Genomic DNA, 21,859 nt, shown 5'->3' with positions numbered 1-21,859 from the left:
TGAGCAATTCCACTGTGGAATATAGGTCCAAGAAAAGTGTAAACATACATACACTCTGTTTGTTCCTAACTCTGACTTTTGGGCACAAATGTTCCTAGCAGTGTTGTTCATTAGAGCCAGAAGTTAGCAACAAATTACATGTTCATGACCTGATGAATGGATAGTTATGACATGGTGTAGGATCTGGGGGTGGTGGAGAATAGCGTGTGGCTGCTTACTAGAGATTAGGGTTTACTCTCGGGATAATGAAAATATTCATGAGCAAGGTATTACAGGTGCTGCCGGCACAGGACCCAGTCATATAAATGGTCAGTTTTATTTTCCATGTAGTCAATCACTCCCCAGCTGTTTTGAATGCTAGTAAATTATAAGCCCATGTATGTTTGCGACTGCAGATCTTTTTCACTTTGGATTTCAAATACATTAATGATGTAGCAGAAAGGATATAAAACATTAGTCACCAAACACTAGGTGCTTTGACATCCTTCAGCACATCATAGCACTAAAATAATTTTCTAGGTATTTATTTGACATCTGACAATTCTGCAGCCTCTGTGAAGTACAGTGGTATGGATTTCCCCCCTAAAGTGAGCCCAGAGCATTCCATTCACATGCCCAGTCTCTTCAGTGTGACATAATCTGATCATAATGCTTTTTCCATTTGAATAGCACTTCAAGCTACAGGAGCACTCTGAGGTTTAATGACCTCCACTTTCGATGGTGGAGACTGAGACTCCTGTCAGTTCAGTGACTCCTGTGATCACTGAGCTAGCATCCCATAGTTGCAATCCAGGGTTTCATTTCAAGTCAGCTTCTCCTTCCCTTGAAGAACTCTTTCCCATCGCTGTAATGTTGCTGTACAAGAGCAGACTCCACCCAGAGCCCTTGTGTGAGAGGGCACTACTTACGCCTGAGTCCCCGTCACCCACACTTGCCTGCTGGTGTGTTTGTCTGCAATGGTAGTCTTAATCAGATGGAATTAGTCTTTTATGTAGCTTACTATTTTCTCTGACTTCTCTGCTTGCAGTTCGAAGACATTTATGGAAAAATGGGAACGTCTGCTGGACAGGTATTTCTCTAGCATACACATTTTGAATCTTTCGTTTGTGATAGGAGGCATAAATCTCTGCAAGCAGTGCCCCTACATGATTCCCACTTAAAAATGCTCTTCCCACTTGAAAATACTCTTAGATGATCTTGCAATCCTTGGTTTCTCTACATGTGCTGTAAGTCATGTTCCCTCATTCACATGAATGTTCTGTTCACTGTTGAAGAAGTTCAAGATGTATCTTTCATCTTTCCCTCCATACAGCCTATGGATCAGAGCTAACAATATTCCCAATATGTATTAAATGTCTATAAATGTAGCTAGTACTGAGCTACTCAGTAGCTGAGTGGATCTACTCAGTGCTCTACTGAGTGAGTCTGAAAGCACCTGTTGCTTCCTACACTTGAAGCCATGAAGGCGGTCCAGATAGGAAAACGTTGAGGGGTGGATCTGCTGCCCAAACCACACATCAAGACACTCCCTGTTATTTTCCAGGCCATGCCGTCTTTCCCAGAATTATTTTCCTACTCATCTGGTTTTGTTGTTGTTCTTGTTTTGGCTTTTTAAAGATTTATTTATTTATCTGTTTGAGAGGTAGAGTTACAGAAAGAAGGAAAGGTGGAGGGTAAGCTCTTCCATCCACTGGTTCACTCCCCAAGTGGCCGCAATGGCTAGAGCTGGGCTGATCTGAAGCTAGGAGCCAGGAGCTTTTTCCTGGTCTACTGTGGAGCTACAGGGGCCCAGGCCTTGGGCCATCTTCTACTGCTTTCGCAGGCCATAGCCAGGAGCTGGATTGGAAGAGGAGCAGCCGGGCCTGGAACCGGTGCCCATATGGGCTGCCGGTGCCACAGGCGGTGATGTTACCTCGTATGCCACAGCGATGCCACTCCTCATCTTTTGACCTTGCTGAGAAGTTCTACAAATCTAAATCTAAATAATATAAAAGTTATTTATAGATGAATATAAATATTTATATCCTGTAAGTATGCTATAGATATCTGTGCACAGAAATGCATATGTATGTCTCTGTATCAGTATATGTATTAGCTACCTCAAACAAGAGTTTCGTGTGTGTGTGTGTGTGTGTGTATATGTGTATATATAGGTACATATCAATGATGAGAAATATATAGAACATTTTGCCACATGAATTGATTTGAAGAGAAACATTAGCTAATTCATTAATTTTTGTTTCTTAATGATTTTGATTAGGTGTATAACTGAGTCGAAAGAGAAAGATCAAAAGCAGACGACAGTTCTACAGATAGAGTCAGATACCGTTAGCAACGTTCCTTATGTAAGTGTGTTTTGGACTCAACATTTTAAATTCCAATTTCCTGACTTTGACTGAAAGAGAGGTAGAGACAATGGGGATAGAGGTTTTAGGTAGAGAAACAGATAGAGATCAAGAAGTATGGGAAGAGGAACAATATAATGGAACAGAGGAGAGGAGAGAGGAGGGGATGAGAAGAAGAGGGAGGAGAGAGTGAGATTGGAGTGACAGAGAGAGATGGGAGAGTGAGAGTATTCCGAAGGGAACATGGAGAAATATATCTTCACCTACACATGCAATTTTTTTGTGTACATAAAAAAGTAAATGTTAGGTTATATGAAGCATTGGGAATCCACGATAACTCAGTGCTTATGCTTAGAAAGACTATTTCATGTTAAATATCCACAGAGTTTCACATTTTCATAAAGTGTTTTTCCCAAGCCAGTATTCTGGGAATTAAATATTTCTCTTCATTTGTCACTACTTTCAAACAGTGTTTTTGTTTGTTCCCAGTTTTTCAATATTTATTTCATGTTAAAATATTTTTATTTATTTGGAAGGAATTTTAAAACCCTGAAATGTGTGAAAGAGTGATAGGACTATCACATCCAAATGTGCTGATTTGATGACATCTTGTCCTATTTTTGTTCCATAATTTATTTTCTCTGTCTGTCTCTTGATGTGTGTCTGGATATGCTTCTTTCTGAAGGCAGTTACATATGCTGCATGCCTTTATCTTCGAATACCTGTGTATTCCCAAGATCAAGATATAGTTTAGATAAACACCATACAGTCCTCACCTGGAAATGGAACATTGGTATAAATACTATTGCCACCTGTTGTTCATTTCATGTTCCAATTGATTGTTTGCTCTAGTAATGCTCCCTTTGTGGAACAGAATCCACTCTCTGAGTTAGGTGTTGCATTGAGCTGGTTACGTCCCACACCAAAGTCTGTCAGGATTGAATTAAACTTGGAGGGGTGAACCTTTGGAGAGATCGGTGTGTGTCTTCCTCATTTTTGTATGTTGTAGGGAAGAATATCTTCAGTTGGATCACATTTGATTTCTAAAATCATGACACACTAGCGCAGATCTTCATAACGGTGACCATGATAACACTGATACGCTATTTGACTTTTTTCTTTACAGCAGCTTCAGATCACAAAACATGGTATTCGCAGTGGAAAAAGCCTAGTCCAGCACAGCCATTTCCCAGCAGCTAATCAGAGCCAGGCATCTTTTATGAGTTGTTTTCCATAACCAGAGGAATTGCTTGAAGAAGTTGAAGTGGAGTTCTCCTGTAGGGAGGAGCACCCTTGTCTCAAGCTGCTTTGGTTTTAGTTATGGCAAATGGTTGCTCATCCTGGAATTTTTCAAAATCAATTTCATTTATGTATGGTTTTCATAAAATAATCATACCTAATGCTATTCATTCACACTTGAAAATCTGAGTTTTCTCTAATTTTCTCTTGATTTTATCTTACGGAAACTTGCCATTTCCTGTAGTAAAGTTCTGGTGCCAACCAATTTTCTAATTTGCTTTCATCCAAAAATGTGTAGATTTCAGCTTCACTTTAAAAAAAAAAAAGATTTATTTATTTTATTTATTTGAAAATCAGACTTACACAGAGAGAGGAAATGCAGAGAGAGAGAGAGAGAGAGAGAGAGAGAGGGGGGGGGGTCTTACATCCGATGGTTCACCCCCCAATTGGCTGCAATGGCCAGAGCTGCACGGATCCGAAGCCAGGAGCCAGGAACTTTTTCCAGGTCTCCCACACAGGTGCAGGGGCCTAGGGACTTGGGCCATCCCACTGCTTTCCCAGGCCACAGAGGAGAGCTGGACTGGAAGCGGAGCAGCCAAGTCTTGAACCAGCGCCCATATGGGATGCCAGTACTTCAGGCCAGGGCATTCACCCACTGCACCACAGCGCCAGCCCCTCAGCTTCACTCTTGAAAGGCACTTTTGCTGAACCTGGAAAGAATATCCTAGCTAATATTTCTCTCTCTACGCCTTGCAGATATTCCACTGTGTTCTGGTCACGATGCTTTCTGATAGCTTGAGTGATCCATGGTGACTGTCTTATTTGCCTATTTTTGTGTCCCTGCTTTCAGGATCTGTGCTCCTTCTCTGACTTACAGTAATATGACCACAATGTGCCAAAACATGGCTTTCTTTGAATCTATTTTGTTTGATATTTTCTGAGTTCCTTTAATTTGTAACTTTTTAAAAAAGATTTATTTATTTACTTGAAAGTCAAATTACACAGAGGGAGAAGGAGAGGCGCGGAGAGAGAGAGAGGTCTTCCATCCACTGGTTCACTCCCCAGATGGCCGCAACGCCTGGAGGTACTGCAATCCGAAGCCAGGAGCCAGGAGCTTCCTCCGGGTCTCCCACGTGGGTACAGGGGCCCAAGGACTTGGGCCATCTTCTACTGCTTTCCCAGGCCACAGCAGAGAGCTGGATGGGAAGTGGAGCAGCCAGGACTTGAACTGGCACCCATATGGGATGCCGGCATACAGGCAGCGACCTTACCCGCTATGCCACAGCACCAGCCGCTAATTTGTAACTTTTTATTTTTGTCAAATTTGGGGAAATTTCACAGTGACTGCAAACATTTTTTCCTTCCTGTAGGCAGCAAATAGATGGGTTTTGTTTGTTAATCCATTCAGCCAGTCTGTGTCTTTTAACGGGGGATTTGAAGGCATTTAGATTGAAGATGACTATTAATAAGTAACTACTTTTCCCTGCCATTTTCCCAAAAATATTCCTGTTTTTTACGTTGAATTTCCTTTGAACTTTTACTGAGGGATTTTCTTCCTTTACCTTCTTTTGTAGTGATGACCATGTTTCTGTGTGCAACAAATCCTTAAGCATCTTTTGTGGGGCTGGACGGGTGGTGATAAATTCTTTGAATTTCTGTTTGTTATGGAAGGTCTTTATTTCACCTTCGTTCATAAATGAGATCTTTGCAGGTATGATATTGTTGGATGACATTTTTTTTCTTTTAAGCCTTGGAGTATATCTGGCCATTCTCTCCTAGCTTGTAGGGTTTCTGATGAGATGTCTGCTGTGAGTCTAACTGGAGATCCTCTAAAAGTACCATGACATTTCTCACATGCACATTTTAGAATCTTCTCCTTCTGTTTTACTGTGGTGAGTTTGATTACAATGTGGCATGATGAGGATATTTTCTGGTTATGTCTATTAGGAGTTTCATGTGCTTCCTTACTTGGATGTCCCTTTCTTTCTCCAAATTAGGAAAGTTTTCCGTTACTATTTCATTCAAAAGGCCTTCTAATCTTTTCTCTCTTTCCATGCCTTCAGGAACTTCTAGAACCTGTATGTTGGGTCACTTTATAGTATCTTGTAGATTTCCAACAGTGTTTTTTAGGTTTCTAATTTCCTCTTCTTGTGTTTGGTTTGACTGTATTCTTTCCTGTGCTTTGTCTCCTAAGTCTTATATTCTTTCTTCTTTTTTTTTTTTTTTTCTACAGGCAGAGTGGGCAGTGAGACAGACAGAGAGAAAGGTCTTCCTTTGCCATTGGTTCACCCTCCAATGGCCGTTGCGGCCGGCACGCTGCAGCCAGCGCACCGCGCCGATCCGAAGGCTGGAGCCAGGTGCTTCTCCTGGTCTCCCTTGGGGTGCAGGGCCCAAGAACTTGGGCCATCCTCTACTGCACTCCCAGGCCACAGCAGAGAGCTGGCCTGGAAGAGGGGCAACCGGGACAGAATCCGGTGCCCCGACCAGGACTAGAACCTGGTGTGCTGGCGCCGCTAGGTGGAGGATTATCCTATTGAGCCGTGGTGCCGGCCCATATTCTTTCTTCTTCACTGATTATGTTGTTAAGGCTCCCCACTGCATTTTTAATTCATTTTATTATATTCTTCATTTCATTTTGATTTCCCTTTAAGGTCTCAATTTCATGGAGGAAATTTTATTTCATGTCCTGTACAGATTTCAGTAGTTTGTGCATTTGTGTCCGATAACTTCTGTGTAATCTTACGATCAATTTTTAAACTTCCATTTCCTACATTTCTTCTGCCTCAATGTATTCACAATCTACTGTTGAAGGGTTTTACTCTTTTCAGGGTGTCATGTCGTGTTCCTTATTCTTGTTTCTTGAATTGGTGGGTTTGTTGTTTGGCATGTGTGGAGATACTTGTTGGTTTCTTCCTTTTCTTCTTCTTCTTCTTCTTCTTCTTTTTTTTTTTTTTTTTTTTTTTTTTTTTTGGTCTAGTGGATTTTATCTGTGTACTGTGGCTCTGTAGATAAGTGGAATGTCTACTTTAAGTGAATATCTAGCTTGTAGTGGGTGTGATCAGGGAGCTCTGTTCAGTTCTCCAGGGTTAAGGGCATGTCTGAGGTGATACACCCAGGTTTGGCACAGTAAATCTCTCTCTCTGTTTTTTATCAGAAGGGAAATTTTTTCTGCTCAGCTGAGCTCCTCTCCTTAATGGAGACCAGTGCCTTAGCGCTAGCCCCAGTGGCTATAATATTCATCCACTCTGTCGCAGGGAGCACACAAAGGATCTGTGCAGTCCTCAGTGTAAGTTTAGATTCTCCAGCGATGTCTCTCACCAGGTAACCAGGAAGCCCTGAGTCTCCCAGTGTGAGTGCCCAAAGTCCCAGCCTCACCGTGGATCCTGCCTCACACCCTCAGTTTTTTTCACAGTCCCAGTAGAGAAGCCTCACAAAGTCACAGGCTCCTATCCCCCTGTTAGTTCTTCCCACTAGTCAGGGGTCTCCACTCAACTAGTTGCTGGGCATGGACATGAGCTGGCACAGCTGTTACATATGTCCAAAATGGCACCTGCTCTATTGGCTTGTTACAGAATGGCATTGTAAAGTGATTGGGGAAAGAGAAATTGTGTCCATACTTTTTTTTCTCTTCTAGTTTGGAAAGTACACTTTCCTCGTTGGGGCTGCAAGCCAAGTTTTCTCTAGGCTCTCTTTGCAGCTTAATCACCAGTGCCTTGGACTACTGCTAGTACTGTCTGGTCTCACCTCACTTTCCAATGCCAGTGCGTAGGCTCTTGGCTGCTGGGCAGGCTCTCGGCTATTGGAGTCCCAAGTTGTGGGCATCCGTGCCATCCACAGGAGGTCCACCATGTCCCTCTAATTTTGGTAGAGTTTCCTCTGGCATTTTCTCCCCAACTCTTCCCTGAGACTACACTCTTTCCACTTTTTAAAAACTATCTTCTCCTGGACTAGGGCAGTAAGCTCTAATTTTTTCAATCATACCTTTCTTCCTTTTTCAGACTGACTGTTTCCAATTGATGTATTTTCAAATTCATTGTCTTCCATTTGCCATCTCACTTGTGCTTTTTAGTCCACCCACTGCATTGTTCTTTCAGATATTTTTCACAGCTAAAGTTCCCATTTTGAAATATCTTCTGTTTTTGTGCTGGGACAGCCTCTACTTTTTTTATTTTTTTTTTTCATTTTCAGCACATTTGTTTTAATGTTTTGGAGCACATAGCTGCTTTTGTTGCATAATTTTCATATGAAACTCTTAGAGATCTGGTCACATTTCCCTGGCCGTTATATATGGAGTAACATCTCATATGGAAAAGAAATGAAACTCATTTCCATATTTTCTAATTATTGAATAGTTTAAGTTACATGCTTATAAGCAGCTCCATCTATGTGTTCATAGAGAGAACAGGACCAGAAAAGAAGGCCCATACCCTTGTACTGCTTATTTTGAATTTAATGATTTCCATATACCATGAAAATCCATTATGTTACAAACCAGATAAATTGGAAAAAGATGAGTAATCCTTCAAAAGAGTTTTTTTCCTTAAAAAATTCTGTGAAAGTGTTCATGTACAGTTTTAAAATTCTATGGGTATCTCAAAAAAGAACTCAGATGTCTAGAATTTTCAGCCTTGAATTCTGGGTTCATGGTCTCAATACATTTTGACAATGAAAATCTAAAAAGGGTGATCTGACTAGGAGAAGGTATTCCCTACATAGTGGTTTATGGAGCAAGAATGCCTGTGAGAGCCAGTTCTTACTCTCATTTGACGAGGACTGAATATATGGTATGCAAAGAAATCAATCTAAACATAAAAACACAACTCATCAAGAGAAGGAGAGAGACTGACTCCTTGTTGAACTATTCCCTGCATGATGGAAATAGTCTTTGGGTGTTGGGCTCTTTCTGAATTGAGGTTCTTTCTGTTTGGGCCTAAGCAGTTATATTTTTAGTATCATAACTCCTCTATTAGAAACATGTTAATTAATTGAAATTCTTTCTTCTGGCTTTGTGTTACGTAAAGTAATAAAAATCAGTTATCATTAAGGTTTGGTGCTTCATATGTATTTTGCTTTGTCATTACTCAAACTTTACCCTGAAACCAAGAGTTTCATAATTATGTAAGCATATACTTTAACATTCTCCTGTATCAGCAGTTTTTTCTTCTTTTCCCTTTTACAGTCTGGAATTATAACAGTTACCAATTTAGACACAGTGAGTGACGTTATCCATATGGCACTACCAGTGCTAGGATTAAGTGTAAGTAATCTGAAAGATACTTTGAGTTAAATAACAACTTTGGTTTTTGAGATGAATGTATTTTCCCTTTGATCCAGATACATGCACACATGCTTACAGTGTATATTTGTAAAATACAGTTCCGGGCAAAGAGACCAATTGTAGGCAGCAATATATTTTGTCCCCAGAACCATGTGCACATGTGGGAATGGAAAACGTCGGAGATGTATTTGTCTATGTATGGGTATTGCTCTTCTGTTCCGATTTTAAATTTCATGTGAACTGAAAGCCATAATTTAATGAAATTGGAGTATAATTTCAGATTGCTATTGTCATGTATTTTATTTTTTGTGTGTGTATATATATAAATGTATATATATATATATACACACAAAAATATCTTACATGCTTCCTAATAACCTTGTCTGTTGGATTGCTATTTCTGTATATTCTGGTTTCTCCAATCCCACACCTATCATCTCAGTGTACACAAACCTAATAGACATGTCTAGTTGAATTTTTGTTTTAATTTTTGAGGGTCGGAGAGGACAGAGATAGCAAGAGGGATGAAGACAGACACAGAGAGAGGAAGACACAGAAATACATAGAGAGGGTGCTCGCCTCTGTTGGTTCAATCTCTGGATGCCCACAGCACCTAAGGGTGGTCTGAAACTAAGGTCTGGATGCAGGAGTACGATTCAGGTACCCCACGTGGGTGGCAGGAACCCAGTTACTTGAGAATTCATAGCTGCTTCCCAGAATGCACATTAGCAGGGAGCTGGAATCAGGACCTAGAACTTGGATTGGAACCCAGCTATTGTGGCGTGAGTCTCAGGCATCTTCAAACCACCATGCTAAAATCTCACTCCTTATAAATTTGGACATGAAGAACACCTGCATAAAAGCTGTATGCCTTAGATGCTGATTCAGGGAATGATATATCTGGTGCCTCTAATAAATTATTAAAGAGCAAGATAAGAGTTGAATGAAAGCTTGCTCTTCGGGGAATGTGTGTGCACACCACATACATGTCTTTTTTAAAAACTTGTTTTATTTGAGAGACATAGACAGACAGAAGAGTTTATGTCTATGGTTTCACTCGACAAGTGCCTACAGCAGCAGTAGAGCTGATGCCTGGAGCTGAGAACTTAATCCAGGTCTCTTGTGTAGATGATAGAAAGCCAGCTAAATCCAGTAAAACACAGCATTCTTCAAAGAGACTGGAGATAGCTGAGAGTGGAATGATCAGGATTAGACTTACCTTTACTAGTGAAGTGGCATAAATATGATTCTTTATTCCTTAGGTCACTTGGGATAATAGCATTGTGATCCTTGTCAAAAGTCATATGGCATGAATCTGGGGTGTAGTCTTGGAGGCTCAGAAAGGGACCGAAGTTATTTCGGTCAGTCCTGTTAACTCGAATAGCATTGGCACTGGTCCCAATTATTTTCTTGTTTGGAAATGTAGAAATGCTAAAGAAATACATCCTTGATCTGGCTAAAAAGCCCATGAGAGTTTCTCAGGCATGGAAAGCCAAGACACTGTGGCAAAAAAAATGACCTAAATGGAAGATCTCTGTGAGTGAGATCCCAGTGGAAAGAACAGGCCATCAAAGAAGGAGGCACCTTTCTCTGAAGGGAGGAGAGAACTATCACTTTGACTCTGGCCTTGTCTAATAAGGCCGGAGTTTGTGAACCCAAGAGGTTTCCATAGCCTTGGCAGCTCATGACAAGAGCCTCGGGTGATTACTGACGTCATAAATAAGAGTGTCAACTGTTAAATCAATAATAGGAGTCACTGTGCACTTGCTGCCCATGTAGGATCTGTGTTTTTAATGTGTTGTACTATGTGAATGAATGGTAAGACTTATCTTCAAACAGTACTTTATGCTTTGTATGTCTGTGTGGGTACAAAGTGTTGAAATCTTTACTTAGTATATACTAAGTTGATCTTCTGTATATAAAGAGAATTAAAAATGAATCTTACTGAAGAGTTGGTTGGGAGAGGGAGTAGGAGATGGGATGGTTTGCGAGTGGGAGGGTGGTTATGGGGGGAAAATGCTTTCAAAATTTATATTTATTAAAGTTTTCTAAAAAACAAAAGAAATACATCCTTGAAGTATGCCCTGACAAAGACTTGTGATACTTAGTTCTTTTTGTCTCTAAGGGCTCAGAAATGGACTACCAATTGTGGGTCTATTCAAACCAGAGAAAGACCTCTTACCCGCTCATTGGTAAGTGTCCAGCAAAATAAAAAATGAAATGTATTGCTTCAAAATGGTAACTATTAATTTCCAGACTATGCATTGTTTGTTCTTAAGCTTAAATATCTTTACAAGGGAGAAAACAACCTCATGTAGTCAGTACTCATTTATAAAAGGAATTGCCAAGTGTATACTCTACCCTGGGTGCCTGACAACATATCTTCATACAGCAATTTAAGTTGTAGTTGGAAAAGAAACTGAAGTTTTATTCTCTGCTTTTCCATGTGGATAGCACAACTGTCTTGGAATAGTCCTTTTTTTTTTCTTTTTTTGTAATGAAATGAAAATGGGGTCGAATTTCATCTCTCCAAACATTTGATTGATGCCCATATACTGGTTTGTATTCCCCTTTCCATTTCTAGTCTCATAGGTAATCTCTATTTTTAAGTCTTGCAAAATCTGTCAGGTCTATGTCCAAGTATACCACTCTCCCTCCTCCTTCCTTTCTTATTCTTTCTTTTAAGTTTTATAATAACATACTTTCAGTTTACTTTAAAATCATATGCTTAACCCTCCACTAAGTAAAAAATTTACCAGTAGTAAGAAAGAACAACAACACTGTTCTAAATAGTAGAGGAACAGGTTATTATTTACAGACAAGGGCTTTAAACAATAATCACATCTCAAAATGTGAATTTTACTCATATACATTAAATTTTTGTACTCTATTTGGTACCACAGATCAAGGAAAGCATATGATATTTGTCTTTTTGGGACTGGCTTATTTAACTAAATATAATGGTTTTCCGATGCATCCATTTTCTTGCAAAAGACAGAATGTTGTTCTTTTTTGTGGTTGAATAGTATGTATATAGCACATTTTCTTTATCCAGTCATTGGTTGATGGACAGTTGGGTTGATTTTATATCCTAGCTATTGTGCAATTGAGCGACAATAAACATGGGGGTACAGATAACTCTTTCGTGCACTGATTTCCTTTCCCTTGGTAAATTCCCAGGTGTGGGATGGCTGGGTCACATGATAGGTCTATTTTCCTGTTTTTGAGGAATCTTCATACTGTGTTCCATAATGGCTGTATTAATCTACATTTCCACAGATGTGTATTAGGGTACCTTTTTCCTACGTCCTCACCAACATTTATTGTTTGTTGATTTCTGCATGAAAGCCAATTTAATTAAGGTAAGGTGAAACCTCATGGTGGTTTTGTTTGCATGTCTCTGGTAGCTAGTGATCCTGAGGATTTTTCTTGTGTCTCTTGGCCACGTGAATGTCCTCTTTTGAAAAATGCCTGTTCAAGTCCTTTGAGCATTTTGTAGCTGGGTTGCTTGTTTTGTTGTTGTTGAGTTTCTTGAGCTCTTTATAGATTCTGGATCTTAATCCTTTATCTGTTGTATAGTTTGCCAGTGTTTTATTCCATTCTGTCGGTTGCTTCTTCACTTTGTTGAGTGTTTCCTTTGTAGAAGCTTCTTACTTTGATGTAATCCCATTTGTGTATTTTTGCTTTGATCTCCTTGCTTCCAGGGTCTTTTTCAAGAGGTGTTTGCCTATGCCAGTGTCTTGCAGAGGTTCTCCAATGTTCTCTAGCAGTTTGATGGTATCATGTCATAGATTGAGATTCTTGATCCATTTTGAGTGGACTTTTGTATAGGGTATATAGGTATATAGGTAGGGTTCTTACCTCATACTTCTGCACATGTATATACAACTTTCCAGCACCATTTGTTGAAGATACTGACCATTCTGTAGGTATTGATTTTAGCTCATTTGTCCAAAGATTAGTTGGTTGTACATGTTGGATTGGTTTATGAAGATTCTATTCTGTTTCATTGATCTATGTATTTATTTTAGTGTCAGATCCAAGCTGTTTTGATTATAGTAGTATGCTTTTTTAAAAAAAGATTTATTTATTTATTTACTTATTTGAAAGTCAGAGTTTCACAGAGAGAGGAGGGGCAGAGAAAGAGAGAGATCTTCCATCCGATGGTTCACTCCCCAGTTGGCCACAACGGCCGGCGCTGTGCTGATCCAAAGCCAGGAGCCAGTAGCTTCTTCCAGGTCTCCTACGTGGGTGCAGGAGCCCAAGGACTTGGGCCATCTTCTGCTGCTTCTCCAGGCCATAGCAGAGAGCTGGATTGGAAGTGCAGCAGCGGGGTCTTGAACCGGCATCCATATGGGATTCCGGCACTTTAGGCCAGGGTGTTAACCCACTGCACCACAGTGCTGGCCCCTGTAGTATGCTTTTAAATCTAGTATTGTAATGCTCCCAGTTTTGCTTTTGTTGTTTAGTATTGTTTGAGCTTGTTGGGCTCTCTTGTTTTTCTGTATGAATTTTAGCATCATAGTCTCTAGATCTGAGGAGAATGCCTTTGGTATTTTCATTGGATCACATTGAATCTGTAAATTTCTTTCTGTCATATGGACATTATGATGATAAGTCTTCTGATCCATGAACATGGAAGATTTTTCCATTTTTCTCTGTTTTCTATTTCTTTAATGCTCAATAATTTTCATTGTAGAGATCTTTCACCTTCTTGGTTCAGTTTATTTCAAGGTGTTGACATTTTTGTAGCTATTGTGAATGGGACTGATCTTACCAGTTCTTTGTCAGGCTTGGCATTGTCTGGGTACACAAAGTCTATTACTTTTTTGCATTGATTTTATATCCTGCAACTTTACCAAGCTCTCTTATGAGTTCCAGTAGTCTTTTAGTGGAGTTTCTGGTTCCCCTGTGTTTATGAATGTGTGTGTGTGTGTGTGTGTGTGTGTATACATGCATGCATGTCATCTGCAAACACATATATATTTATTGTGAAATTATGTCAAGAAGTTATTTGAGCATGATTAAAAATTAAGATAATCACATTCAAACTCCTAAAAGGTTTTTTGATGAACAAACATGTACAGTTCAGCCATTCTTTTTGTTGAATTTTCTAGCACTTGATCTTGAGGTTGTTGATAAAAACATTATACTTCTCCTAAAATAGTTGTTGAATTAACCTATATAAAGAAGAAACCATTCATGAATCATCATGTGTTTCAGTGTCTCTCATAGAAACAAGCCCTGGAAAGGAAGGGAGGCATACTATTTGTCATAGACTTTGTAATATAATGCTGGTGATTTCTATGAAAATCAAACAGTATTACTTACCTGGGCAATCTTCCTATTCTTCTTTCAACAGTCATGTAAAGGAACTAATGTGTAATTTATAATGTTTTCAAGTCACTTACAAAATTTGAAAATAAAGTTTCTGTTCTTTCTGAATGTACTTTGTCAGTCTCAAAATTCAGGAATTGCTAAATACATCTGAGGACAAAAGCCAACCACCGATTTTATGATGTTTCTCCTTAATTTTGACATCTTTGTAACAAGATAGCAATAGAGGCCGGCGCCATGGCTCACTAGGCTAATCCTCCGCCTTGCGGTGCCGGCACAGCGGGTTCTAGTCCCGGTCAGGGCGCCGGATTCTGTCCCGGTTGCCCCTCTTCCAGGCCAGCTCTCTGCTGTGGCCAGGGAGTGCAGTGGAGGATGGCCCAAGTTCTTGGGCCCCGCACCCGATGGGAGACCAGGATAAGTACCTGGCTCCTGCCATCGGATCAGTGCGGTGCGCCAGCCGCAGCGCGCTGGCCACGGCGGCCATTGGAGGGTGAACCAATGGCAAAAAGGAAGACCTTCCTCTCTGTCTCTCTCTCTCTCTCACTGTCCACTCCGTCTGTCAAAAAATAAAAAAAAATTAAAATAAAGATAGCAGTAGAGTTAGTGTGCAAATCAAATACTGTAAATGAATTTATTGAGTAGATGGCATTTGTTTATGCAAAATGTTTTTTCTGGAGGATGATTTGGACCCGAACAATGGCATGCACTGTGACTGGCTCCAAGAAATCCTAAGAGTGTATCTGTCGTTGGTGACTCCTAGCGGTCATTATGGATGTGTGTTTAATATGCTCTCAGTTCCTGATCATCTTTTTCTGTCCTGGTTATGCCGATGGTTTGGTTTTGTTAATATTGCAGTTGTAGAAGCTTCTTTTACCATGAAAGAGACAAGTTGCTATAATTCTTGCTCTGAACAGGGTATTAATGTCCCATGAAATGGAAAATTTAACTAATATGTCAGAAATTGAATAAAGGGAGCTTTCACTTTGTTGTTGAAAAGAAAATCCCTTTGACAGCACAGAATCGTGAAAACATGTTCGAAGTTTAGTTTTTGAGAGGCAAAAATAGACACAGAATGTTAAATTGCTAGTTCTATCCTTAAAGGTCCACGAAGATTGGAGGTGTCCTAGGGCAAGGGCCAGGAGCCAGAAGGCAGGTCATCAGTCCAGTCTTGCACATGAGTGGCAGGAACATCAGTGTTCAAGACAACAGCTCTGCATCTTAGGGTCTGATCTGCATTTGCAGAGAGCTTCAGTCAGGATCCATGATCAAGGACCAAACCAGGTGGTCCAATGTGGGACAGAGGTGTCTTCATGGACATCCCAATTGCTAATACCCACCAGGAGCAGAGGATCTTGAAAATTTCTTGGGTTGCCAGCAATTTAAAAATGAGAGAGGAAAGCAATGACATTACATGTACTCCGTGAACATCAGTTGGTAGGATGGCTCTGGGTCTCTAACACTCTGCAGCACTCCCTCAGCTAGTGAGCTGTGAGGGGCTCCCGAGAGGGCCAAAGTAGGAGGGAAGTGTAACAGCAGACCATGGCCCCAGTGCTCTTGAGAATCACAGGCTATAAAACTGACAGAGAAATGAAGTCTCTTTTCATGATCTAACATCGTGGGAGAGAGATTCTAGGTTACAGCAACTCATGACATATATGGCCCAATCATTTAAAAAATGCAGACCACTGATGTTTACTCATGTTTACTCATATGAGGACGTTAAAAATCTAGTTGGAGTCAAGGCAGATTTTAGCAGGCCTTCTACTTTACAACGGAAATAACAAGTCATCAGTGTGCAGTGCACTGAGGGATCTTGGTCTTCTAAGCTAGGCAATGGGCTACTACTTCTGTTTGCGTTGGAAAGGTCCTCTGCCTGGGTGCCTGCTTTATGCAGTGCCTCCCCAGAGAGAGCACACCTGATGCTCACTCCCAAGACACAGCTCTCTTCCTTGCAGAAGCCCCAGGAGAACTTGAGCTGTCCCCGGTGCTGTACCCACACTGACAACAAGGCATGTTTGATCATACCTGTCACCATCAGCCTGATGTGTATTGAGATTTTTCTCTGCCTAGGGCATGAGTGTCCATATGCTATCCAAGCAAGCTACCATCGAGCTGCCTTTCATAATCAGGAACCGGGGAAGTCCACCTCCGCCCTGAGCATGGAGGATCCCGTTCTGGAGATCTTGTCTGATGGAGGGATCCAGTTCGTGTTGAAGCCCAGGCACACGGCTAAAAGGCAGCGCCGGTGCGGTAAGTCTAATTTCCAGCAGGGTTCTGCTCTCTGCTCATCCATGCATTCCTGAGAAAAAAATTCATGACAGAGAGCTGTTCTCCATGAGGGAGGAGGTGTGCATAAGTACAGGGACCCAGTACTCACCAAGAACCAGGCTTAGAGAAACTGTTCAAAGTCAGAACCCATCTCACTTCCAGGAGGATTGTGGTGGTTCTTCTACATTAGAACTTTTGTCTCCTCTGGATACCCTGAGCATTTGCTCCATAAAATAATGCATGCACAAACTTATGTGTCTGTAGAGAGAAGTTTCTTGTGGCCTGGCATCATGGTACAGTGGGTTAAGCTGCATCCTGCAATCCACATCAGAGCATTGGCTTGAGTCCTGGCTCTCCCAGTTCGGATGAAGCTCGCTGGCTTTATCAGAATGTGCCTGGGAAGGAAGCAGAAAATGACCCAAATACCTGGGTCCTTTGTCTCGCATGTGGGAGACCCAGGTGGAGTTCTAATCTCCAGCCCTGTCCCTGGTTGTTGTGGCCATTTGGGAAAAAAACAAAGTGATGAAAGATGTCTTTCTCTGTGTGTTATTCTGTATTACAAATAAATCTTTACAATGAAGAGCATCATGTGTGAAGGCCTGGAAATGAAGACTAAGCATTCCAGAGGGTAACCCTGAACCTGGAGTGAGAGCAGGAAGTAATCAATGTACTGCATGCCTTAGACTTACCTTATATGGAAGATCTCCAGGATGGTGAGAAACTGTGGCATTGAATTTGGATCTCTTCTGGCTTGGGCTGAAGTGGCTAGGGGGTTGCTTCCTGAATTGATCTCTTCATTATGCCCACGGCATGCTGACTTCCTCCAGGCTTCAGATGCATATCTAGACCAGACATGGACTGAACAGTTACGATCAGGGATGTTTCAGCTTTTTGCTTTCCAGTCTCTCCCTACTTGTCAATATTCTTTTGAGAGACCTTTCTCTGAAGAACAGTTTTTAGTAAGGTGGGAAATATTGTGGCAAGAATATAATGATTTCCACTGTGAATGGTGTTCGTACTTTTCTTGTGAGGATATTCTGTGATTTATATAGCTTATAAATGTGTTTTTGGTTGTAATTTTGAGCATATAGCAATATTCTATAAATGTTGCTCCTATGCAAGATTGTGAATCTGAACTTTGTAAACATCCACAACCCCCATTTGGGCAAGAGAATGCCACCACCAGAAGTATCGCCAGGAGTGTCAGAAAGGCTCAGTGTTTTTGAAGTGAGCTTGTTGAATTATGCAACGTGTCTCATGGAAAATGGCTGCTGTTTCCATTGGTCACAGAAGCAGCATGCGCTCTCAGTAAATAATGTACCTTATGAAAGCCTCAGCTAAGCACCGAAAGTATTTTTGTTTGAGAAAGATTGTAATGGCACTCATCTCTCTCTGTTCCCATATGTTCTGGATGTATAGATTCATATCAAGGTATGGAGCATGATGCTTCATTGCTTAGCTGTGTGACAACTAAGTAGTGGATTATGTCCCAATAGATTTTTAAATAATGAAATCAGGTGAGTCCTAGGTGTACCAGGTTGCGCACGAGTTAAACCATGTATTCTTGCCTGTTTTAAAGAAAGAGTTGGATATGGTAGTATGTATGAGCAGCCTCCTGCATTTGAGATGGCATTTGCTTTTTTCTTGTCTCCTTTTAAAAGGTGGAATTTTGAATGCTTGGTGTTGGATTACTTTGTGACTGCATGCTATCTGGAGAGTACTAACTAACCAGAAAGAGAATGGAGATAAAGTTTACTTTAGGGTGAGGAAACTGATGTGTGGGATCCCTTACACCATTTGATTGTAAATGATTACAGAAGAAAGTAATTCTCTTCACGGTTGTGATGAGTTGTGTGCCATGCTGAGTAATACATTATATTAGTGCAATGAGGTGTAGATAGCATCATTCTTAAACAAGTTGAGTCAAAGGAAAGTCCAAAGAATTGAGTAACTGGACTGGCTGATGAAGTGGCACATCTTGGAGCCTATCCTGGCTTCCTCAGTGATATAGCACCATGAGGATTGCCCTCCCTTGTTTGTCTGATGGTGATGCATTCAGGGGCCCAGAAATGCCAAGAAGATGGCTGATGAATGATATTTGGGGAGGGGGCCGGTGCTGTGGCACAGCGGGTTAAAGCCCTGGCCTGAAGCGCAGCTGTCCCATATGGGCACCAGTTCTTGTCCCGGCTGCTCCTCTTCCGATCCAGCTCTGTGCTATGGCCTGGGAAAGCAGAAGAAGATGACCCAAGTCCTTGGGCCCCTGCACCCATGTGGGAGACCCAGAAAAAGCTCCTGGCTCCTGGCTTCGGGTCAGCATAGCTCTAGCCGTTGTGGCCATCTGGGGAGTGAACCAGTGGATGGAAGTCCTTTCTCTGTCTCTACCTCTCTCTGTAATTCTGTCAAAATTAATCTTAAAAAAAACAAAAAAACAAAAAAACAAAAACAGATTGTTTTTGGCAACTTCACCCATCTGTCTATCACACTGCACCTTGACTCCTCTGGTGCCTTTTATGATATTCAGCATAAATCGGTCATTTAAGAAGAAAAGTTTAGGTGCCTTCTTAAGAAAACGTGCACAGCTGAGCAGTAGATACTCCAAACTCATGTTTTCCTTGGTGATCCTCTTTTCTGTGGAAAATTCCTCTTCAGCGTTCAGTTGGCAGAGCTTGATGGGTAGCTAAAATATAGGCTGTATAGCTTGGCAGGGTGGCACAAGGAACAAGGCCCCACGGGATCCTGCCACTCATTTGGGAACCAAGTGAAGAAGGTGAAATCAAATCACCTGGGGAACAGGTTAAGCTTTGTAACCCTGAAGAGTGAGGGAGGTAGAGGCTGGTTGAGTGATATCAGGGAGCTTGTGTCATGAAGTGCAGATCTCTTTGATGGGAGTGAGTTGCTGGTGCTTGGGCATTCAGACTACCAAACAGGAAATCTCATAGGGAAAGGTGACTTAGCATGAAGTAGATTATGAGACTCCACTTAGTTTGAATGTCAACTGTATTTTTTTGCTTTTCAAATGAGTTCTGACACCTGACTCCACTGGGTAAACTTAAGAGGATGTGTATAACTCAATGTGAGGTGTCTCATTATGCAAAAAAATAAAAAGCAAAAACTGTAGGTAGCACTGCCAGAATTGAACCTGAGCAGCTTCCTCAAGTCTTTATATTTCATTTCTGGTTGATGAATTGATTGTTTGATTTGAGAGACCATCACACACATGCACAAGAGAAGGAGAGAGAGAGAGAGAAAAGAAGAGAAGAGTTGAGTTGAGTTTCCTATCCTCTGATTCACTCCCTAAATGTCAGCCGTGGCCATGGGCCAGGGACAGAACTGGAATCTGGTATTTACATCATGTCTCCTTTGTGACAGGCAGGACTAGAGCTGGAATTTGGGAACTTATTCCATGTTGTGCTTGTGAGAGGTAGGAACCCAAATTTGTTAGCCATGCATACTGCCTCAGAGGGCCTGCATTTGCAAGAAGCTGGAATTGGGAGCCAAAGATGGACATCAGGTCCAGATGCTCTGATATGAGCCTAGGGCATCTTAACAATTAGGCTAAACACCTGATTCTAACTGCCAGCTTATAGGAAATTGGGAAGAAAAGTTCATGAACGTCACGTGGATGGTACTAGCCAATTTCAGATCGTAAGCTCTTGTACACCACAAATGGATCAGTTTCTGTCTTTTCTAAGGCTGGAAACAGTCACCTGTCAAATGGAAAGGGTGGAAACAGAATCTGTCAATGATCCTCTACAGCTAATGGTCTCACTTTCTCCTCAGGCTTTCCCACAAACTGTCTGTCTTGCTGGGGCATTACCAGAAGCCATAATGACCTGCCCCAGGACTCCCCTCCTGCTATTTCGGTGCCAACACTCCTGAGAGTGTCTGGTGTTGAGGACCTGACCCTCACACTCTGGGTAGGTATCATTTTGATCTTCTGAAGCCCTCCTCAGGAGTGAGCGTTCTGAGGGCTTGGTGTCATCATCCAAAAGTGTTTCAAATGAGGCCATCATTTGTCAGTCCCTGGCTTTGGCTGACATGCCTTCTTAATGTGACCTCAAAGAAGAACAGTCAGCTCAGTTATCGTGGTCTTACTTCAAAGGCAACAGGAGAAAGAACCGTTCCGTTTATTCTGCTGGTTTCAGCGATGTTACCCAGTCACCTGCTCACACACAGCAAAAGGAATGTTTCTGAATCTCTTGGAGTCGACATCCCCCCATGTTCCCCTTTTAGCCTCTTCCTTGAAGTGTTCCTTCATTTCCTTTTTGTCTAGATGACTCAAACTTAGAACTCAACGTCCCTCACTGTGGGCGTGGTTTGTATTTCAGATGATAAGATGGATCACCTGCCATTTATGTATCCTTCTATCATAAGAGAATGTGTCAGAGGAAAGCCACAGAACGTGGCCTATGTTATTTCCCAGGAGGGCATTTAAGAGTTGGCACATTGATTGTCCAGCACATCTACATACACTATGCTAGATGTAGGGCATTTTTTGCGAGGTGGGGAGGAATGTATCAAGTTAGTTCCATGCTAGATGGTGCCCCAGCCCTTGCAGCATTCACAAGTTGAAGGAGTTGCTAGGATCCTCATCACTGTGACATCATTCATGGATAAAAGGAAAGCATGAGTAAGGTGATGTCCTATGCCCAAGGTCTCATGAAAAGTAAGGGACCTAATAGATGACAGATTCCTGGAGATACCTGACTGTGACACTCCTGTTCCCCTCTTGGCATGAAGATGAGGCAGAAGGACATGAAAGTCAACAAGTTTGGCAACAAGTGTGGCAACGAGATTTTCCTAGTTGGGAAAGGCCATCAGTACTAGGAAATAATGAGAACAGCATGGTAAAACAGGAGAGAGTGATTCACTAAAAGCTTGAAGCAGAGAAGTTTGGTGTACAAGTTTCATTCCTTGAAAAGGAAACTAGGTTAAAGCCAGCATTCAAAACAATTTAGTGGGTGGACACAGATCAGATGGATGGGTTGAACATATATTTAGAGACACTGAACAAAATTTTCTTCCCTCACTTCAGCTGCTGCTGTGTCAGTTCCCATACTCTTCTCTACAGGGGGCTAGCTTTTGTTCTGGGCTTGTGGATATGAAATGTCCTTTAATTAGCTTTCCTTTTTCTTTTCCACAGGAAGTGATTCGTATTATCAAGCAGAAAGGGCCAAAGACAGAGAATATTTTTCAAAAAGTTGGTGACATAAAGTCATTTATAGCCCTAAAGGAAAGATTTAACACAGGAGATAGAGGCGACTGGGGCAATGAATCGCCACTTGTGTTAGCAACACTGTTAAAGGTAGGGGGATTCTGGCATCATCTATGCACAATATGGAAGCTGTGTGATGGGTTTCATTCCTCGTGACATCTCAAGAAGAGCAGTAGG

At 41.4% G+C, this 21,859-nt stretch overlaps 1 protein-coding gene across 28 annotated transcripts in view; it reads left to right on the top strand.

Moving 5' to 3' along the window:
* Nucleotides 1–21,859, top strand: part of LOC149124908 (rho GTPase-activating protein 20-like) — an 82,164-nt gene that overhangs the window by 47,875 nt on the left and 12,430 nt on the right. For 21 of the 28 annotated variants that reach the window (XR_016211634.1, XR_016211636.1, XR_016211635.1 and 18 more), the window contains 7 exons: nucleotides 1,028–1,069; nucleotides 2,261–2,345; nucleotides 8,764–8,841; nucleotides 10,988–11,054; nucleotides 16,270–16,449; nucleotides 20,248–20,384; nucleotides 21,611–21,772. Coding sequence is in view for 18 of the 28 variants with exons in the window: in XM_089302017.1 (XP_089158143.1) it covers nucleotides 1,028–1,069; nucleotides 2,261–2,345; nucleotides 8,764–8,841; nucleotides 10,988–11,054; nucleotides 16,270–16,449; nucleotides 20,248–20,384; nucleotides 21,611–21,772 (751 nt within the window). In the remaining 10 variants the exon portion in view is untranslated. Of the gene's footprint in view, nucleotides 1–1,027; nucleotides 1,070–2,260; nucleotides 2,346–8,763; nucleotides 8,842–10,987; nucleotides 11,055–16,269; nucleotides 16,450–17,048; nucleotides 17,181–18,128; nucleotides 18,230–20,247; nucleotides 20,386–21,610; nucleotides 21,773–21,859 lie in introns of those variants that run through there. The other 7 variants (XR_016211642.1, XR_016211641.1, XR_016211643.1 and 4 more) reach the window with 7 other exon arrangements.

This window comes from Oryctolagus cuniculus, chromosome 8 (assembly GCF_051225735.1).
Source record: "Oryctolagus cuniculus isolate XC-2025 breed Fujian yellow rabbit chromosome 8, ASM5122573v1, whole genome shotgun sequence".
Taxonomy (NCBI): Eukaryota; Metazoa; Chordata; class Mammalia; order Lagomorpha; family Leporidae; genus Oryctolagus; species Oryctolagus cuniculus.
Note: the sequence above shows the minus strand (reverse complement) of the source record. Positions and strands in the feature narration are given on the sequence as shown.